Consider the following 22,826-nt stretch of genomic DNA (forward strand, 5'->3'; position numbering starts at 1 on the left):
TGACTGCACCAGCAGAATAGTGAGTGCAGCTCTGGAGTATAATACAGGATGTAACTCAGGATCAGTACAGGATAAGTAATGTATGTACACAGTGACTGCACCAGCAGAATAGTGAGTGCAGCTCTGGAGTATAATACAGGATGTAACTCAGGATCAGTACAGGATAAGTAATGTAATGTATGTGCACAGTGACTGCACCAGCAGTATAGTGAGTGCAGCTCTGGAGTATAATACAGGATGTAACGCAGGATCAGTACAGGATAAGTAATGTAATGTATGTACACAGTGACTGCACCAGCAGTATAGTGAGTGCAGCTCTGGAGTATAATACAGGATGTAACGCAGGATCAGTACAGGATAAGTAATGTATGTACACAGTGACTGCACCAGCAGAATAGTGAGTGCAGCTCTGGAGTATAATACAGGATGTAACTCAGGATCAGTACAGGATAAGTAATGTAATGTATGTACACAGTGACTGCACCAGCAGTATAGTGAGTGCAGCTCTGGAGTATAATACAGGATGTAACGCAGGATCAGTACAGGATAAGTAATGTATGTACACAGTGACTGCACCAGCAGAATAGTGAGTGCAGCTCTGGAGTATAATACAGGATGTAACTCAGGATCAGTACAGGATAAGTAATGTAATGTATGTACACAGTGACTGCACCAGCAGAATAGTGAGTGCAGCTCTGGAGTATAATAAAGGATGTGACTCAGGATCAGTACAGGATAAGTAATGTATGTACACAGTGACTGCACCAGCAGAATAGTGAGTGCAGCTCTGGAGTATAATACAGGATGTAACTCAGGATCAGTACAGGATAAGTAATGTATGTACACAGTGACTGCACCAGCAGAATAGTGAGTGCAGCTCTGGAGCATAATACAGGATGTAACTCAGGATCATTACAGGATAAGTAATGTATGTACACAGTGACTGCACCAGCAGAATAGTGAGTGCAGCTCTGGAGTATAATACAGGATGTAACTCAGGATCAGTACAGGATAAGTAATGTAATGTATGTACACAGTGACTGCACCAGCAGAATAGTGAGTGCAGCTCTGGAGTATAATACAGGATGTAACTCAGGATCAGTAAAGGATAAGTAATGTATGTACGCAGTGACTGCACCAGCAGAATAGTGAGTGCAGCTCTGGAGTATAATACAGGATGTAACTCAGGATCAGTACAGGATAAGTAATGTATGTACACAATGACTGCACCAGCAGAGTAGTGAGTGCAGCTCTGGAGTATAATAAAGGATGTGACTCAGGATCAGTACAGGATAAGTAATGTATGTACACAGTGACTGCACCAGCAGAATAGTGAGTGCAGCTCTGGAGTATAATACAGGATGTAACTCAGGATCAGTACAGGATAAGTAATGTATGTACACAGTGACTGCACCAGCAGAATAGTGAGTGCAGCTCTGGAGTATAATACAGGATGTAACTCAGGATCAGTACAGGATAAGTAATGTATGTACATAGTGACTGCACCAGCAGAATAGTGGGTGCAGCTCTGGAGTATAATACAGGATGTAACTCAGGACCAGTACAGGATAAGTAATGTATGTACACAGTGACTGCAGCAGCAGAATAGTGAGTGCAGCTCTGGAGTATAATACAGGATGTAACTCAGGATCAGTACAGGATAAGTAATGTATGTGCACAATGACTGCACCAGCAGAATAGTGAGTGCAGCTCTGGAGTATAATACAGGATGTAACTCAGGATCAGTACAGGATAAGTAATGTATGTACACAGTGACTGCACCAGCAGAATAGTGAGTGCAGCTCTGGGGTATAATACAGGATGTAACTCAGGATCAGTACAGGATAAGTAATGTATGTACACAGTGACTGCACCAGCAGAATTGTGAGTGCAGCTCTGGAGTATAATACAGGATGTAACTCAGGATCAGTACAGGATAAGTAATGTATGTACACAGTGACTGCACCAGCAGAATAGTGAGTGCAGCTCTGTAGTATAATAAAGGATGTGACTCAGGATCAGTACAGGATAAGTAATGTATGTACACAGTGACTGCAGCAGCAGAATAGTGAGTGCAGCTCTGGAGTATAATACAGGATGTAACTCAGGACCAGTACAGGATAAGTAATGTATGTACACAGTGACTGCAGCAGCAGAATAGTGAGTGCAGCTCTGGAGTATAATACAGGATGTGACTCAGGATCAGTACAGGATAAGTAATGTATGTACACAGTGACTGCACCAGCAGAATAGTGAGTGCAGCTCTGGAGTATAATACAGGATGTAACTCAGGATCAGTACAGGATAAGTAATGTATGTACACAGTGACTGCACCAGCAGAATAGTGAGTGCAGCTCTGGAGTATAATACAGGATGTGACTCAGGATCAGTACAGGATAAGTAATGTATGTACACAGTGACTTACTTTGTGTATAACTCGTGTGTGTGGATTGTTGGGTGGGATGTAGTTATTTGGGATAATCTTTCTTATGGGGGGGGGGGGCTTGTGGTCGGTCTCTCTTTCGGCTATTCTCCCAGCTCCTCATACACCCGTACACTTGGTTCAGGGTGAGAAATGATCCGGGCTGGATTACTGATATGGCAGTCAGTGCTGTGGTCGAGGTGGTGACTGGAGATTTTCTTCAGTGGAAAGTGACTGAATTTAGTGACAAATATATGACAGAGCAGCGTCAAGTAAAAGTCTAGGACATGTGGGACCTGGGTGAGGGTTCTATTACAGATGGAACCAGAGGCATCCGGGATCCAGAGATGACCTTCTAGAGGACACGGCTGTTCCCGGTGACACTTAGAGGGAAGATGCACTGTGGCCCTCAGCTGGACGAGGGACCCCATGTCTGCGCCCCACATCATCCACATTGATTGGTATCTTCTTGTATTGCAGATGGTTATGATCCCAAAAACAAACACCACCACAACCTCCTGATCTGCCTTCTCATGACCTCGTGTGACCTCTCAGATCAAACCAAAGGCTGGACGACCACCAGAAAGATTGCGGTGAGTCCTCCCAATACAGGAAGAGATGCCACTTATGTCTCCATTGTATCATATAATAACTACCATATCCGCTCCTGAAATACTCTGTGCTGCCGGTCAGGAGCTTTGTGTCTACAAGAAAATGAATGTTGAATTCTCATTATCTGTCATTTCAGGAGCTGATCTACAAAGAATTCTTCTCTCAGGGAGACCTGGTATGTGATAGGGGGACTCCACCCGTGAGATGTTAGGGCACACATGACACATACATGACCTCCGCCTGATACAGTGTATGCACATACCCACTCCACCCAACATCTGAAGGAACACTTCTCCACCCAATATATGGACAAACACCATCTCCACCCAATGTATGGACAGTAACTATCTCCACCCAATGTATGGACAGACTCTACCTCCACCTAATGTATGGACAGACTCTATCTCCTCCTAATGTATGGACTGACACTATCTCCACCCAATGTATGGACAGACTCTACCTCCACCCAATGTATGGACCGACACTACCTCCACCCAATGTATGGACAGACACTACCTCCACCCAATGTATGGACAGACACTACCTCCACCCTATGTATGGACAGACACTACCTCCACCCAATGTATGGACAGACACTACCTCCACCCAATGTATGGACAGACTCTACCTCCACCCAATGTATGGACAGACACTACCTCCACCCAATGTATGGACAGACACTACCTCCACCCAATGTATGGACAGACACTACCTCCACCCAATGTATGGACAGACTCTACCTTCACCCAATGTATGGACAGACTCTACCTCCACCCAATGTATGGACAGACACTACCTCCACCCAATGTATGGACAGACACTACCTCCACCCAATGTATGGACAGACTCTACCTCCACCCAATGTATGGACAGACACTACCTTCACCCAATGTATGGACAGACACTACCTCCACCCAATGTATGGACAGACACTGTCTCCACCCAATGTATAGACAGACACTACATCCTCCCAATGTATGGACAGACACTGTCTCCACCCAATGTATGGACAGACACTACCTCCACCCAATGTATGGACAAACACTGTCTCCACCCAATGTATGGACAGACACTTTCTCCACCCAATGTATGGACAGACTCTACCTCCATCCAATGTATGGACAGACACTACCTCCACCCAATGTATGGACAGACTCTACCTCCACCCAATGTATGGACAGACACTACCTCCAGCTCTGACTGGTTTATGTTTACACTCTTACTGCTCCTTGTCTGCAGGAGAAAGCCATGGGGAACCGGCCGAGCGAGATGATGGACCGTGAAAAGGCGTACATCCCTGAACTGCAGATCAGCTTCATGGAGCACATTGCCATGCCCATCTACAAGTGAGTGTGACGTCATGATGACATCATCAGCTCAGTGGACACTTTTTCTGACCGCTTCCTTCTGTCATTCATGAATTGTTTCCATGGTGTGTGAAATTTAAGGGGAACTGATAAGTTAAATATTAACCCCCATATATTATGCCATAAACTCTGGTCACATCCAGAGCTGCAGTCAGAATTCAGCTTTTTTCCTGTTAGCTCTCAGATTGCCTAATTTAGGATCTCACTGCTGCCCCCTGATGGCTGTATGTGGGTCACACGCTGCTGTGCTGTGTGCATGAAATAAAGCGCTTACACCAGGAGCTGTACAGCAGTGTGATGCAGACAAAGCCTTGTGAATGCAGCTTTGGCAGTGACTGGAGTAATAGATATATTGATGATGTAATTTGGGATCGATCCTTCTGAAGTGGTCTCCATTGTGAAACTACAACTCCCAGCATGTAAGAGCAGTCGCTGCAGCTTGTGGAGTGTACGAGGTATTTATATACACATTTTTCTGCTGTGCTCTGTGTCTAGGCTGATGAAGGACCTGTTCCCCCGCTCCGCCGAGCTCTACGAGATTGTGGCTTCTAACCGAGTGAAGTGGAATCGGGTGTCCCACAAATTCACCATCCGGGGTCTGCCCAGCAACAACTCGCTGGATTTCCTGGATGAAGAATATGACATTCATGATAGTATGGACGAGGACTATAATAAACTCAATGGTAGCCTGGACACGAAGGGAGTGAACGGATCGGCAGAGTGACCACACACGGCACAGACCCCCTATATATACATATATCTATATCTCCAGTGTGAGGCCCATCGATTGTGCACAAATTCTCCAGGTTGTTTTGCCGTCAGTGTGCAGTGCAAAGTAAGTTACACCAGATGGCGCTGTGGAGCCGTCCCTGCTCGCCAAAGCCAGGGCCACGCGGAATGATCCACCCTGCGAATCCCGCCTCAAAGTCGTGCGCACAAAACCTACAGAGGTGGAACATTCCCCAAGCTTTAGATAATTTTCTGCAAACGAATAAGAGATTTAGTTATTCGGGGTCCCACTGCTGCTGGCGTGTGAAATGGAGCGCCGCGCCGCTGATCTCATCCACATATCGCGTTGAGTAACTTTGTAAATATTTTGCGTTACTGATCTTCTTCCTAATTCGAATTTTGTCAAGTCTCCGCACACATCCAAAGCTGCATTTACTATTCTCCTAGGTACCACTTGGGATTCATCAGGACTGTGTAGGTCAGATTACTGCGCAGCACCAGGGCTAGACACTACATCTCCTGCAAGGCAGTGCAGCAGGGCATGTGGTGTGGAGACACTGAACCAGCAGCGATTAGAGATGAGATCCAAGGTCTTACAGCCTGACAATTCATGATGAATTATGATTTCAGCTCTGGATGTAAAATATAATGGAGCTGTTCAGTTATCGCTGCAGCTCTGGATGAGATTGGAGTACAAGACTTGATGTAATTCTAGATCAGTATAAAGCAAGAAGTGTTCCTTTAAAATGCTGGCCACAGTGACAACCGCCCATCTGCTGCAGATGAGTAACTTGTGGGGGGTCTGTAGTCAGGGGGCCTGTCAGCAGCATGGGTGGGGAGCAATGATACTCAAGCTCAAAATACAGTATCACACAGGATAGGATTAGATACACGGCTCAGCAGGCAGTATCACACATGATGGGCTTAGATACACAGCTCAGCAGACAGTATCACACATGATAGGATTAGATACACAGCTCAGCAGACTGTATCACACAGGATAGGATTAGATACACAGCTCAGCAGACAGTATCACACAGGATAGGATTAGATACACAGCTCAGCAGACAGTATCACACAGGATAGGATTAGATACACAGCTCAGCAGACAGTATCACACAGGATAGGATTAGATACACGGCTCAGCAGACAGTATCACACAGGATAGGATTAGATACACAGCTCAGCAGACAGTATCACACAGGATAGGATTAGATACACAGCTCAGCAGACAGTATCACACAGGATAGGATTAGATACACAGCTCAGCAGACAGTATCACACAGAATAGGATTAGATACACAGCTCAGCAGACAGTATCACACAGGATAGGATTAGATACACAGCTCAGCAGACAGTATCACACAGGATAGGATTAGATACACAGCTCAGCAGACAGTATCACACAGGATAGGACTAGATACACAGCTCAGCAGACAGTATCACACATGATAGGCTTAGATACATGGCTCAGCAGATGGTATCACACATGGTAGGCTTAGATACAGCAGGACATTGCCCCTCGAGATCATGCCATCTGCACCCATTTCTCACCCTTCTAATTTTCTCCCATGGGGTCAGATGTCACCTTCTGTCTCCTAAAGGGAACCCGTCATCAACGTTATGCTGATCTCACTGAGGGCAGTATAACATAGTGACAGAAATGCTGATGTCAGCGCTGTGTCAGTCATCAGCTAAAGGTAAGTGGTTGGGGAGAACCAGCATCATAATCATTACAGCACAAATCCACCTGAGAAGAGTCAGATCCACCTGAGAAGAGTCAGATCCACCAGAGAAGAGTCAGATCTACCAGAGAAGAGTCAGATCTACCAGAGAAGAGTCAGATCTACCAGAGAAGAGTCAGATCTACCAGAGAAGAGTCAGATCCACCTGAGAAGAGTCAGATCCACCAGAGAAGAGTCAGATCCACCAGAGAAGAGTCAGATCCACCAGAGAAGAGTCAGATCTACCAGAGAAGAGTCAGATCTACCAGAGAAGAGTCAGATCTACCTGAGAAGAGTCAGATCTACCTGAGAAGAGTCAGCTCTACCAGAGAAGAGTCCTGGTTATTATAATCTCCTGCTCCCCCCATCTGCTGATGATTGTCTCCTAGAGAGATGGGGAGAAATCTCGGTATTAGACAGTCAGTCATCAGCAGGAGATCAGGGATCCATGAATACCCAGGACTCTTCTCCGGTGGCCGTGACTCTTTTCCAGGCCCAGTCTGCAATGATTGTGATGTTGGTTCTCGGCAACCACTTACTTTTAACTTATAAATGACAGACGCTGAGATCAACTCGCCTGTCTCTACGTTATTCTGCCGTGGTATGGGCAGCATAACGTTAATGACAGGTTCCCTTTAAAGCCACGTTACACTGATGATTTTGCCTTTACATGGTCTTCTGGCATTCCAGCGTGGCAGGTCAGTGGGACCCCTATATCCGCTATAATGAGGGGGCTGCAGTACTGCTTGGGTCATCCCATAGCTCCGAACCGCAGACACATTGCTGCATCTTAGGCCCCTTATGGCAGATGAGCGACAGCTCTGATCAGTCCTGCACACGTGGAATACCCCTTTAAGATGTGGCCCCTGCTGTGGGTGGTAAGGGGCATTACTCCTGTCCCCGGAGCAGCCGGTATGTATAAGTAACACACAGACCCCCCATGTACCCTGTATGGGGGCCTCACATGGGGTCAGGTTTACAAGTAAATGTCCATTGTGTTTCTATTTTTCCAAGGGCTATTAATGTTGAGGAGACAATGTAGCAATTTTCTTGTAACACTTGATCCGGAAATCAGAAATTAAAGGACATTCCTGGGGGTGATGAGGACCACTTACCGAATACCCTCTCTGGTAAAGGGCACATGGCCACCATGACATGGAGACAAACACGAATCCCCCCCCCCCCCCCCCTGCTGTGAGAGATCATCTCCTGAGATACAGCCTGTATTATACTCCAGAGCTGTAGCCACCCCTGCAGAGCTGAAATCTACCAGTATTCAATCAGACCATGTTCTGGTGCTTTGATGGCACAAATAAGATAAGTACAATGTTTCTGTCTTATATCTTGCTGACTGTCTCCAGTAACAACCAGTATAGTTGTGAGTGCAGCTCTGGGGTGAAATACAGGATGAAACTCAGGATCAGTACAGGATAAGTAATGTATGTACACAGTGACTGCACCAGCAGAATAGTGAGTGCAGCTCTGGAGTATAATACAGGATGTAACTCAGGATCAGTACAGGATAAGTAATGTATGTACACAGTGACTGCACCAGCAGAATAGTGAGTGCAGCTCTGGAGTATAATACAGACTGTAACTCAGGATCAGTACAGGATAAGTAATGTATGTACACAGTGACTGCACCAGCAGAATAGTGAGTGCAGCTCTGGAGTATAATACAGGATGTAACTCAGGATCAGTACAGGATAAGTAATGTATGTACACAGTGACTGCTCCAGCAGAATAGTGAGTGCAGCTCTGGAGTATAATACAGGATGTAACTCAGGATCAGTACAGGATAAGTAATGTAATGTATGTACACAGTGACTCCACCAGCGGAATAGTGAGTGCAGCTCTGGAGGATAATACAGGATCTAACTCAGGATCATTACAGGATAAGTAATGTATGTACACAGTGAGTCCACCAGCAGAATAGTGAGTGCAGCTCTGGAGGATAATACAGGATGTAACTAAGGATCAGTACAGGATAAGTAATGTATGTACACAGTGACTGCACCAGCAGAATAGTGAGTGCAGCTCTGGAGGATAATGCAGGATGTAACTCAGGATCAGTACAGGATAAGTAATGTAATGTACACAGTGACTCCACCAGCGGAATAGTGAGTGCAGCTCTGGAGTATAATACAGGATGTAACTCAGGATCAGTACAGGATCAGTAATGTATGTACACAGTGACTGCACCAGCAGAATAGTGAGTGCAGCTCTGGAGTATAATACAGGATGTAACTCAGGATCAGTACAGGATAAGTAATGTATGTACACAGTGACTGCACCAGCAGAATAGTAAGTGCTGCTCTGGAGTATAATACAGGATGTAACTCAGGATCAGTACAGGATAAGTAATGTATGTACACAGTGACTGCACCAGCAGAACAGTGAGTGCAGCTCTGGAGGATAATACAGGATGTAACTCAGGATCATTACAGGATAAGTAATGTATGTACACAGTGACTCCACCAGCAGAATAGTGAGTGCAGCTCTGGAGTATAATACAGGATGTAACTCAGGATCAGTACGGGATAAGTAATGTATGTACACAGTGACTGCACCAGCAGAATAGTGAGTGCAGCTCTGGGGTATAATACAGGATATAACTCAGGATCAGTACAGGGTAAGTAATGTAATGTATGTACACAGTGACTGCACCAGCAGAATAGTGAGTGCAGCTCTGGAGTATAATACAGGATGTAACTGAGGATCAGTACAGGATAAGTAATGTATGTACACAGTGACTGTACCAGCAGAATAGTGAGTGCAGCTCTGGAGTATAATACAGGATGTAACTGAGGATCAGTACAGGATAAGTAATGTAATGTATGTACACAGTGACTGCACCAGCAGAATAGTGAGTGCAGCTCTGGAGTATAATACAGGATGTTACTCAGGATCAGTACAGGATAAGTAATGTATGTACACAGTGACTGCACCAGCAGAATAGTGAGTGCAGCTCTGGAGTATAATACAGGATGTAACTGAGGATCAGTACAGGATAAGTAATGTAATGTATGTACACAGTGACTGCACCAGCAGAATAGTGAGTGCAGCTCTGGAGTATAATACAGAATGTAACTCAGGATCAGTACAGGATAAGTAGTGAAATATATTTACAAAGTGACTCAACTCTTTATGTAGACTGTAGCTTTATATTTTGTAACATTCTTCATGTCCAGCTGACCTTGTGGACATCTATGGAGCATAGCCTGCTGGACATCTCCCCTTTCTTCATTCAGGACACCTACTGGCAACTTTATAACATTTTATATTTTCTCTTAAAGTCACAGTACCAGATATTTCCCAGCATGATAATTTGACTGAAAAGAAGGGCACAGCCCTCAGCCCTTTACAATTTTACTTTTTATACAATTCCAGATTTGCAGGTGATTGCTGAACTACAGATCCCAGCATGCCCTTTTTTAAAGCCAGGTTATCACCATTTTACCAATGGGGCTCTTACAGAGGCCTCGTTTTTACCATTAGAGAGGAATCTATTTTCTGTGAAGACTTTTACTCTACAGACGTGGCTTCTCACGATATCGCTGCGTAGGGCGCGGCGCGGCAGAGACCCCGGATAACGCTGTATATCAGGCAGGGGCCGGAGGGCGGAGCGCGCCTGGTGTCGCCGTTGCTGTGTGTTCACTGTGTGTATATAACTGTAGATGATGTAAAGCAGTGTGGTTGTAGGAGCCTCTCCGCTAACGTGTGAATCTCGGCTTATAGCGTCACCTCCGATGTCGTCTCATGAAGGGGAACAGGGCAAAGCTTGTTTTTATTTTTTCTCGTTTCCTAATAAATTTCATACACTGAAGTCGCCTCTGAGGTTGAATTTTTTCCTGGAGTCTGATTTGTCCCACAGATGGGAATGGGTGATCACATTCCTGCTGCTCCACCCATGACCAGCCTAGCCCCACCCCTGAAGAGCCTGCCTTCCCAGTGTCTCAGACAAATGCATGGCGCCAATAAATACAATGCCCTCCAATGACAGTGGCTTTCCATTTCTCACCATTTCAAGCTCTTGGCTTGCTGTCAGTGAATTTAAACATCCTGAGGGTGAGCGCTTGGTACCATGTACTGGTATAGGCCACAGCTATGAGCCTGGGCTCTAGAACAGAAGGGTCTATTTTGCTACAGGGAATTGTCTAGACCAGGGATGCCCAACCTGCCGTCCTCCTGCTGTTGCAAAACTACACCTCCCAGTATGCCTGGACAGCCTAGAGCTATTGGGGAATGCTGGGAGTTGTAGTTTTGCAACAGCTGGAGGGCTACCGGTTGAGCATCCGGGGTCTAGACTGATACATTGTAACAAAGCAGTTAGCCAGGGTCATAACTTGAAGCTCATAGGCTACCATGTGCCGTTTATAACACGGGTGGCGTCTGATCTGTCTGAGGAGCCGTGGGTTACACCCCTGTGATCAGCAGGACTAGGTCAGGGGGGTTTGCAGCCTCTCATAAAGCTTCTTGTAGACATTTGCATCTAATTTTTATCTCGCTCTGTAAATAGTTTTCGTTTTGTGTCTACAGCTCCTATGCAGCGCTATGTGTCTCAATGCGAACACGTAGGATAGCAAGAAGTGGGGAACAGAGTAACACAGGACTGTATAGTCCGACTACACAGGGTACATTCGTTGTCTGTTACCATGGAGACGCATAGCTCTGCCTAAGAGGCACAAAACAGTTGGAGTTTTTAATGTTTGCTGAATTTTGTCATTGAAGATGATACAAAAATGGTTGTGAGGATGGACGTCAGGGTCAGCAGCACCATGTAAACCCCGCCGAGTGGTCTGTTGGCCGAATAGGTGGAGGCTCAGGGTTGCAGGAATCTGGGATTGTCACATTCAATCTGGTCTTTGGCAAATAAATAAATAAAAATAAATGGCAGTAGTTGCACCTTGTACCACAAAATCCTTGATCCTGGAGCAAGATTCATGCCTGCTGCCAGCACAACACTGCCCGTGACATTGCACGCGATCGGTGCACAATCAAATCGTGAGGTATTCACCAATCAGGCTCTCTGATTTTGTAAAAAAAAATATGATTTTTCTGTGCTTTTTCATGTTGCCTCTATTTATAAATAAGTGAAATAAATAATAAAATACATTTTTATTAAAATAAAATGTCTAAAATATTGCAGTTTTCATGCTGGCCACTAGAGGGCCTAGGCTGAAACGTCCTGTTCTGCGCAGCTCACTTTACAGCCGTGCTGCAGAGAGGGAGTAAAGGTTTAATCAGTTTTGTTTTGCGCTCAGCATTTCGTTTTTTTTCATGCACGTGAAGAAAAACGGAAGAATAACCCTCAACGTCTCCAAGCAGCCATCAGTGAAAACGCATTGCATCCGGATGCGTTCCGTTTTTCACGCAGGCCCCATTCACTTCTATGGAGGGAAAAAACGCACATTATAGAAGATGCTGCGATTTTTCCTGAATGCAGAGATGAGGCGTGAAAAATGGCGCTCATGTGCACAGACCCATTGAAATGAACGGATCAGGATTCAATCCGTTTGCAACACACATCACGTCCAGACATCCAGGCCTAAGGCCTCGTCTACATAAGCGACTTTTCCGTCAGGGTGCGATGCGTGAAGCGAATGCGTTTTTTTTTTTCACGCATCATTCAGGAAGAATTTCAGAATCTTCCCTATTGTGGGATTTTCACGGAGCCCTGGGCCCCATAGAAGTAAATGGGGCCTGTGTGATAAACGGAAGACATCTGGATGCAATGCGTTTTTCACTTAGGATCGCTAGATGATGCCGTGTGTCATTCTTCCGTTTGGAAAAAACACAAACACTGAAAAAACTGTGTGCAAAACCATCAGATCCTGACACAATCCATATCGCCGCCCGCGCGGAAGACGACTTAGCGGGACTTTCCATGACAATATCTCTTCAGCTCGCTGCCACATTTTGCAGAATCTCTGGGTTTCTCATTGATGTTGAGATCTTGTTCACCCTTTTTATGGTTCTAGGATCCTGTCCGGGTTTTTTTGTGCATAGTCATCATCTGTCGTTCCTGTGGCCTTCGCTGCTCATCTGAGGAGGAAGTGGTCGCAGTTGCAGAGCGTGTGCTGCGTGCATCAGGAAGCTCTGACCAGGCGTCCGAATACCTGTGTGACCTAGTTACACAGTGTCCAATAGTTATATTGTCTCATATGTTTACATTGTGTCATATGTTGTAGTTACAAAGTGTCAACTAGTTACATTAGGAACAGCATAAAAAAGTTGCAAGAGCTTTTTTGTGACTTTTTTAAATACTCATGTGATAATATTCTGTTGCAGAGCCGCAGGGAGCGGTGGGTGCCCGGCGAGGGCCAGGACATCAGCCCCGAAAGATTTACCAACATTTCAATTTTTTACTCCTGGTTCATGCCTCGTCACAAATTAAAAGTGTCAATCGTCATCACAAAGGAGAAACAAAGACCGGCATTAAGCCCGGTCCTTGTAAATGACCCCCATTGTCTCATAAGGTTACATTGTGTCCTATGTTGTAGTTACATATGGAGGGCCATTTATTAAGAAGCCCATGGCATTAAAAAATCCCAGCTTTTATGCCATCCTCACCACGTGACAGGGGCCGGGACATCACCCCCCCAGCAAATTTGCTAACATTTATGCCAGGTGTAAAAGAGGAGTGAAAACTGCTGCAGTCAGGGGCTGGAGTAAAGTTCATTCCAGGCGCACGGACTGCCGGAGGAATACCTCGTCATAGATTAGTCACTCCGATTGGCAGTGCAGGGGCTAAAAAAGACTGGCGTATAAAGCCGGTTATTAATAAATGACCCGCACTGGAGGTTTTATATTCCCTGGTATTTTTTTATATATTGCAGCCTGCTCTCTGGGTGTGGAGTTTTTATTTTTTGGCCATTTTTTTCATAAACTTCTGTATAGAAATAAAAAATGTCTTTAAAATACAGCAAGTAAAAAAACATACATCTACAAACGCAATGATGCACGATTACAAGCCCAAAAAAAATGCCCTCAGCAAAGGGTGGTGTGCGGCCCCTTAGAGAGTTGTCTGGTGGCATTAGGAAACAGGACAACATTCAGACTAGACCATTAAAGCCTATGGACACCTTTGTAAATAATCACTTTTATTGAGTTTTACAAATGATACACACTTTAAAACCAGTGCACAGGTAGCAAAAATCCATCATAACAGTTAAGGTTACAAGTACAGAGGAAGATGGATCTACAGATAATATCTTTGTATGTGAATCAAAGAACTAATCGGTATATTGAACATAAGTGTGAACACGTCACTCAAGCCATGCAATAGTGTATTAGATATTCGGCGTGGAAAGTATCAGAGATTACGGGGTGTATAGTGGGTGAGTGAGCCAAGGGGCCCACGTTTTAATTCTTTTCTTGGGGTCAAGAATGGATGGCGGAAGGTGTCTTTCGTATCGGCAAGTTGCTATTGATCGTGAGAGCTACCTCTTGCATGGTTGGAGCAAGCTGTATAAAAATATCACATGACTTAACCTCTCAGGTGAACACCATAAAAAATTAAAAATTTAAACGGTGTAAAAAAAGCCATTTTTTGTCATCTTACATCACAAAAAGTGTAATAGCAAGCGATCAAAAAGTCATATACACCCCAAAATGCCAATCAAACCGTCATCTCATCCCACAAAAAATGAGACCCTACCTAAGATAATCGCCCAAAAACTGAAAAAACTATGGCTCTCAGAATATGGAGACACTAAAACATGATTTTTTTTTGTTTCAAAAATGAAATCATTGTGTAAAACTTACATAAATAAAAAAAAGTATGAATATTAGGTATCACCGCGTCCGTGACAACCTGCTCTATAAAAATGCCACATGATCTAACCTGTCAGAATGTTGTAAATAAAAGTGTAATATAGAGCAACCAAAAATCATATGTACCCTAAAATGGGGTCACTTATTTTGAAATTGTATCTCTATTTTCCATTAATTCTTGTGGAACACCTAAAGAGTTAACGATGTTTGTAAAATCAGTTTTGAATACCTTGAGGGGTGTAGTTTCTTAGATGGGGTCACTTTTTTGGAGTTTCTACTCTAGGGGTGCATCAGGGGGGCTTCAAATGGGACATGGTGTCAAAAAAACCAGTCCAGCAAAATCTGCCTTCCAAAAACCGTATGGCATTCCTTTCCTTCTGCGCCCTGCCGTGTGCCTGTACAGCGGTTTACGACCACATATGGGGTGTTTCTGTCATCGACAGAATCAGGGCCATAAATATTGAGTTTTGTTTGGCTGTTAACCCTTGCATTGTAACTGGAAAAAAAATATTCAAATGGAAAATCTGCCAAAAAAGTGAAATTTTGAAATTGTATCTCTATTTTCCATTAATTCTTGTGGAACACCTAAAGGGTTAATGACGTTTGTAAAATCAGTTTTGAATACCTCGAGGGGTGTCGTTTCTAGAATGGGGTCATTTTTGGGTGGTTTCTATTATGTAAGCTTTACAAAGTGACTTCAGACCTGAACTGGTCCTTAAAAAGTTGGTTTTTGAAAATTTCTGAGAAATTTCAAGATTTACTTCTAAACTTCTAAGCCCTGTAACATCCCCCAAAAATAAAATGTAATTCCCAAAATGATCCTAACATGAAGTAGACATATGGGAAATGTAAAGTAATAACTATTTTGTAGGTATTAATATGTATTATAGAAGTAGAGAAATTTAAAATATGGAAATTTGCTAGTTTTTCCCAATTTTTGGCAAATTTGGTATTTTTTTATAAATAAAAATTATTTTTTTTACTTCATTTTACCAGTGTCATGAAGTACAACATGTGACGAATAAACAATCTCAGAACGGCCTGGATAAGTCAAAGCGTTTTAAAGTTATCACCACATAAAGTGACACATGTCAGATTTGGAAAAAATGGCCTGGTCCTGAAGGGGTTAAGAGAGTTGGTCTGGTGGATACTTGAGTGAATCAACGCAATTAACATAAGAAAAACAATAACTGTATAACGTGTGAAATAGTGCGGTGTTACCCGTTTGTAGGTAGGAAGGGTGGAAAGTCCTTTCAATGAAGCCGAGAGTGTAAAGGCTGGCCGGTGGTGCAGGAGGGTGAGAGGACCGCACCCATGAAGAGAACATATTAAAGAGAGAAGAACCTTCATAAGTGCAAGTTGTGTGACCCAGTAGTTGTCACGCTCCCTAGGGGGGACGTACAGGAACTTTGAACCTGTAATAAAAGGTTAGACAGATTAAACAGGTTCAACAGGTGAGCGGAAGGGGCAAATATTCATCATATATTAGCAAATTCAGGAATTTGTGATCTCCAGTCATTATTTTCTTCATTGTGAAAATCGGCAATCAGAAAATTTGCGATAAAAATTCACAATCAACACTACTCCTAAAGTCAAAGATATTGCAGCCTTCTCATTGGCCCACAAGCCAGAAGCAGTGAGGGATTATGGGTACTGATGAAATAAAATCTAGAATATTCGCGATTACGAAGATAAAGCACTATATAATAGATATTTGCGAATTCTCAAAGTGCCAATATTCCCGATAAAAATTTTACGATTAGAATATTCCTGATCAACACTACAGGGGAGTAATGAATGAGGTTTCGCACGGTGTCTCAGGTTTTGCGGTTTCTTCTGTAGGACACGGCGGGAGATGCATAGGGTTCCCTTCTCCCGGGTCTGATGGTGGGATTCTCCACTCCTGAAGCAGTTTTTTGCCCTCTTCAAAAAGGGTGCGAACTGCGTGAAAGTGTCCATCTTTGGATATTAGTAGCTTTAAGGGAAAACCCCCATGGTACGCTATGTTGGAGTTGCGTAGTGATAATGTGATGGGCAGGAGGGATGTCCTCTGTCTCAAGGTAGATGCCGATAGGTCAATGAACATTTTCACTGACTGAAAAGGTGAAGGTAGAGTGCCAGCTTTCCTTGCTGCATACATAACAGCTTCTTTGACATGAAAGAAGTGGATCCTTGCTAGGGTGTCTCTGGGGACATCAGGGCCCAGGTGTTTTGGTTTGGGGACCCTGTGGGCCCTGTCTATAATTAGATCATGTTCTGTCAGTTCTGGGAAAAGCCTGCTGAATAACTTCTTTATGTAGGCAGAAAGGTCTTGGGGTTGTACCTCTTCAGGTATGCCTCTGAGTTTGAGGTTATTTCCGCGGGAGCGATCTTCAAGATCCGCCATTTGTCTTTTTATGGCTTCTACCTCTTCTGCCATGTCGTTATGAGCGTCTATTACTGCATTTTGGGAGGTAGCAAATTCACCCATTTTTGACTCCACATGTAGTACCACCTCCTGAGTTCTGGCAGACATCGGGTTAATCAAGGATACAATGTCCTTCTGCAGAGAGGTTTTTAGCGCCATCAACATCTGTTTTAAAGTTTCCTCTGAGGGCGGTTTATCGGAGGTTGGGAAACTGCTAAATGAATCTGTTTGTGAGCTAGGGTACATACTGGGCCCTTGTGAGGCACTGACCTGAGTAATGTCAGAAACATCCATCCGTGGCTTCTGTTTTTTAGGGCTGTCCGCTGCGGGTTGGTCTTGTTGGGCGCCATGATGGAAATCCGCTTCTGGTAGCGGAGGAGGTCTCGTGTCCTCTGGAGAAGGTAGGGTAATCTCTTGATAAAACAAAGAAAGAGTCCAAGTTCTTGCTGTTGAGCGTTGGAAGGGTTCTTTTATTCTTCCCCATGCTGTCACTGGGTGTTTTAGGATGATTTGCTGTGGGTTAGGTCGGTCAATGTGAAGGTTCTGCTGTGGTGCAGGAGCAGATCTCTCATACAACCATCACTCTCGGCTGTCAAGCAACGCCCCTGCTATGGACACCTTTGGTGCAAAAAATCTTTTTTTTCAATGTTGAACCCCTGTCTCTGTGCAGCCTTGAGTTTCTCTAGCAGCAGGCTCTGGATTTTCACTCTGTCAGCGGCTCCTTATCTCTGCTCTCTGCCGTTATAGATACTCATTATGGCTCAGCTCTTATCTTACTGATAAGAATGTGGCTTGAACAAGTGTTTATGGCCTCTCAGTAGTTTAGAGATAAGGTTTATTAGGGCACAAAGGGAAAGTAAAAAGTACCAGTCACACAGCTAGACAGTTAACCCTTTGTAACAGAACAGCTCAATATTTTTAATAAAGACCAATTAAATAAAGATTTTTAGTCTATAATGAGTAAAATGCAATACAAAAAAAATATTGCCCCCCGAATGTGAACATAGCCTTTTGTCACGTGGCGGAGGCCCAAGACAGACCTCCGGGACGTCATGCAAACAGGACACAGGAAAAACAGAGCAAGGACCCACAGAGAATGTAATTACAAGTGTAATAAAAGTACATGACAGTAAGCGGGTTAGGCAATAGTGGTAGCACTACCAAAAAACCAAGTGCACCGGCAGACCAGAGGCAAAACCCAGAGAGCGGAGAGACAGTGATCCCCGTTCTTCATAGAGCCCCTGGTGGGGTGAACTGGGCCGAGGGCTCACTGGTCGCACCTCCAGGAAGGTCCCGGTACACTTGTCCCCTACCTCTAGAGAACCAGGCTGGTGAAACCACCAGCGGAAACAGACACAGAACTGGAACCCAAGGAAACACAGCACATGGAACAGACAACAAGATGAACAGGAACCAGCACAGAAGCAGATGCCTGGACCCCAAGCGGAAGGAAGCATGGGGGTCTCAGGCAGAGCTGCACAAAGACTAGAGATTCTCCCTCCGGGGAAGCCAGGGACCCTCTCATTAAGGCAGGAGAAACACGGGAACAGAAGCAGAAAGGAACTAGAGGCAGACAAGAACAGACAAGGATTAGAAGCAGTAGGCACTGCCAGGCAGGCCATGGGACAGGACTACAATCAGATGCAGTTGCGCACTGCTAGGTGAAACAAGGAACAGACAAGGATAACAAACATCGTACAGGACAGGTACAGATCAGACAAGGACATAACAACATAGAACAGGTAACAACAACATCAGACAAAGCAGCAACAACGCATTACTAGGTGACACTGCAGTGACCAGAAACGGGTACGCTGATGCCACTTATGCAATGGGCCAGGATACGGGTGGATAATATTCTGTATTTGTTGTGACGCCAATTGCAGTGTGCACAGGGTACTATCCCAGGGCCCTTCCAAGGTGTTATAACCCGCGTCCCAGACTAGGAATGCCGGAGTGGTGTAATGGCCTATAATGTCTCAATAGGGTGGTGATAATTGTGTCAACGGTGTCTCCTACCTGGGTACGGCTGGACTCCTGGCTCACTTGCAATAAATTTGAGTGTAGTGATAGTAGGAGTAATAGAGGGATTTTGCAGCAGAAATAATGTCCAGATCTTTAAATGAAGTTCAAACGTTTCTTTACTGAAGATAACTTGTATGCAAGCAGAATACAGCTTTGGTCTCTGGTCCTAGCAGGTTTTAGCAATGGTTGGCAGGAATAAATACTTCTGCACTTTAAATGTGGGGAGCTTGCAGGATAAGTCGTCTGCTTGGTAGCTCTGTAATTGTGTCAGGAACTAATCTTCTGCACTTTTCTGTAACTTCTGCTTTGTGGGGACAGACTAGCTGAGGAGGAATGGCTTCTCCTAGGTCTCTGGACTTAACTCACAGATGATTTCAAAGGAGATGCTTTCTTCCTGGAACTCTGGAGATTGTAGTTAGTTTTCTGCTTCTTCATCCAGCTGAGGCTACAAGTGCTCAGCCTGGGTATATGATCAGGTCTCAGCCGAGACAAGATCCTTGCTGTCTTCCCTATGCAGGGGTTCTCCTGAACGCTATCACACACTAGCAGGGGGAAGGCTACACTGACTCTAACTTCCTTCTCCACCCATGCTTCAGGATGTGGGCACAGACCACTCCACTCACAGAGGGGGAGCTAAGCTGGAATAATCCATTCCAGCCTAGATACACTAAACTAGGACTTGTACCTGGCCAATGCATTGCTGCCACCTGCTGCTGAACCTGGAAAATTGCAAGAAACAATTACATTTAACATGGTTTTAGATGCACATTTGTGAAGACATAATATAAATTATATCAGATGACAATATACAGGCTCTTAGAAGATAGTAGCGGGGTAGAGGCGTGTAGTAACACAATTCTGGGGTGTTAAAACACCACAAACAAGGGCAGGTAGGAAACCCCCTGAGTCAGCAGTACGGTGCTACACCCAGTAAGGCATTGGACAAAAGACAGACTGACCCCAAGCCCCACAGCTTGCAGATAGATATAGCTGGATAACCCTGAGGGCACCTGATAAGCCACACCCAGGAACGGACCAGGGAAAGTTGAAATTTTGCCCATCTTACTTCCCAATAAAGGTAGTAAAAGTGATCAAAAAAGTCGTATGTACACCAAAATAGTACCAATCAAACCGTCACCTCATCCCGCAAAAAATGAGCCCCTACATAAGACAATGGCCCAAAAAATAAAAAAACTATGGCTCTCAAACTGAAACATGATTTTTTTGTTTAAAAAATGCTTTTTTATGTTAAACGTAAAAAAAATAAAAAAAGTAGACATATTAGGTATCACGACGTCCGTAGGAACCTGCTCTATAAAAATACCACATCACCTAAACCCTGAGGTGAACACCGTAAAAAAAATTAATAAAAACGGTGTAAAAAAAGCCATTTTTTGTCACCTTGCATCACAAAAAGTGTAATACAAGCAATCAAAAAGTCGTATGCCACCCAAAATAGTGCCAATCTAACCGTCAAATGACAAAAATGATACCCTACCTAAGACAATCACCCAAAAACTGAAAAAACTATGACTCTCAGACTATGAAGACACTAAAACATGATTTTTTTTTTGTTTCAAAAATTATATTATTGTGTAAAACTTAAAGAAATTAAAGAAATTATACATATTAGGTATCACCACATCCGTAACAACGGTCTCTATAAAAATATCATATGACATAACCCCTCAGGTGAACACTATCATAAAACTAAAATAAAAACTGTGCTAAAAAAACATTTGTTTTGTCACCTTATGTCACTAAAAGTGCAACACCAAGCGATCAAAAAGGCGTATGCCCCCCACAGTTGTGCCAATCTAACTGTCACCTCATCCCGCAAAAAATGATACCCTACATAAGATAATCGACCAAAAAATTAAAAAAAACTATGGCTCTCAGACTATGGAGACACTAAAACATGTTTTTTCTTTTTGTTTCAAAAATTATATTATTGTGTAAAATCTAAATAAATAGAAAAAAGTATACATATTAGGTATTGCCGTGTCCATAAGAACCTGCTCTATAAAATATCACATGACCTAACCCCTCAGGTGAACACTGTAAATTTTTTTTTATAAAAACGGTGTTAAAAAAGCAATTTTTTTGTTACCTTACATAACAAAAAGTGTAATAGCAAGCAATCAAAAAGTCATAAGCACCCCAAAATAGTGCCAATCTAACCGTCATCTCATCTCGCAAAAATGATACCCAACCTGAGACAATCACCTAAAAACTGAAAAAACTATGGCTCTCAGACTATGGAGACACTAAAACATGATTTTATTTGTTTCAAAAATGATATTATTGTGTAAAACTTAAATAAAATAAAACAAATATACATATTAGGTATCGCTGCGTCCAGAAGAACCTGATCTATAAAAATAGCACATGATATAACCTGAAAGATGAACGTTGTAAATAGTAAAAAATAAAAACGGTGCCAAAACAGCTATTTTGTATGGGGGGCATCTATGGGGGCATCTGTGGATGACGCACTGTTATGGGCATCTGTGGATGATGCACTGTTATTAACAGTGCATCATCCACAGATCGCCCCCATCACAGTATCATCCACAGATGCCCCCATAATAGTGTCATCCACAGATCCCCCCCTGGCCACCCATAACAGTGTCATCCACAGATATCCCCTTAATAGACTGTTAAGGGGATATCTGTGGATGACACTGTTATGGGTGGCCGGGGGGGATCTGTGGATGACACACATATATAGCAGCGCAAGCATCTTGTGCTATATATGTGTCACCATCCACATGATCCACAGATATCTTTCCCCCCCATAACAGTGTCCCTGACAGTGTCCCTATTGTAAGACGGACCCCGCCGTTCTTTATGTAAGTGAGCTACTGAGCTAGTAAATAAACTTGTGCAAAGTATGTACTAGTTACTATCTAATAATCTATCAGTATCACTAACTTACCGGGATGGGACAGTCAGGACTCCAGATAGTTCACAATTCACATCAGATTTTCTTTTTACAGACAGTGCACAAAAGGTAGAACACCAAAAAGAGAAAATAGGGCTCGCACTAAATAGTATTATGAATATATAAATTTTATTAGTGTCTCCATATGAGACAAATCACGATTAAAAATACATAGAAAAGAAGGATGATGGAAAATAAGCACACAGAGTGACATGGAGCACGACCAATATCTGAGATGGCAAATAATTACACACAATAAATATATAAATATAGCAATAAATGTGCATGTAAACCAAATAGATTATCAGAAATGCATATAGATAGGCAGAGCTGTACAGGCTGGGTAAGGATATCATGTAAAGTATAACCAAAGTGAACATATACAATGACAAGTGCAGATATGTTGGAATGGATAAGTAGCCAAAGCTGAGTAATTCATTATAAAGCCATAAATCAACTACCTGTATAGTGCTCCAGCAAACCCCGACGCACGTTTCACGCAAGGCTTCTTCAGGGGGAGGTGTGTGTGGACAAAAGACATCACATGATGTCATCACCAATCCATTCACTGGGCATGGGCAGCCACAGCCAACTTGGGCTCTGGGGCGGGCGGGCACGGGCAGGCAGGCTAGCTCCAGTCCCGCTCTTCAAACATTCAAACTAGGCGGCCGGCGGCAGCGTAACGTGACGTCACTCACTACGTCACACCGCATGCGCATGCTCCTCCCACTTTATTAATGAAGACGGAGCAGGTGCGTGACGTCAGAGTGAGTGACGTGGCCGGCCGCCGGGAGATGGAGTCACAGAGGCGCAGCACAGG

General features: G+C 43.9%; 1 protein-coding gene across 5 annotated transcripts in view; it reads left to right on the forward strand.

The window, feature by feature from the left end:
- Positions 1-6,116, forward strand: part of LOC122931886 (cGMP-dependent 3',5'-cyclic phosphodiesterase-like) — a 310,101-nt gene extending 303,985 nt beyond the window's left edge. For all 5 annotated transcript variants that reach the window (XM_044285943.1, XM_044285946.1, XM_044285942.1 and 2 more), the window contains 4 exons: positions 2,903-3,015; positions 3,171-3,209; positions 4,274-4,380; positions 4,897-6,116. In XM_044285943.1, the coding sequence (XP_044141878.1) occupies positions 2,903-3,015; positions 3,171-3,209; positions 4,274-4,380; positions 4,897-5,125 (488 nt within the window). In that variant the 3' untranslated portion in view covers positions 5,126-6,116. The remainder of the gene's footprint in view (positions 1-2,902; positions 3,016-3,170; positions 3,210-4,273; positions 4,381-4,896) is intronic.
- Positions 6,117-22,826: the final 16,710 nt, after the last annotated feature.

This window comes from Bufo gargarizans, chromosome 3 (assembly GCF_014858855.1).
Source record: "Bufo gargarizans isolate SCDJY-AF-19 chromosome 3, ASM1485885v1, whole genome shotgun sequence".
NCBI lineage: Eukaryota > Metazoa > Chordata > Amphibia > Anura > Bufonidae > Bufo > Bufo gargarizans.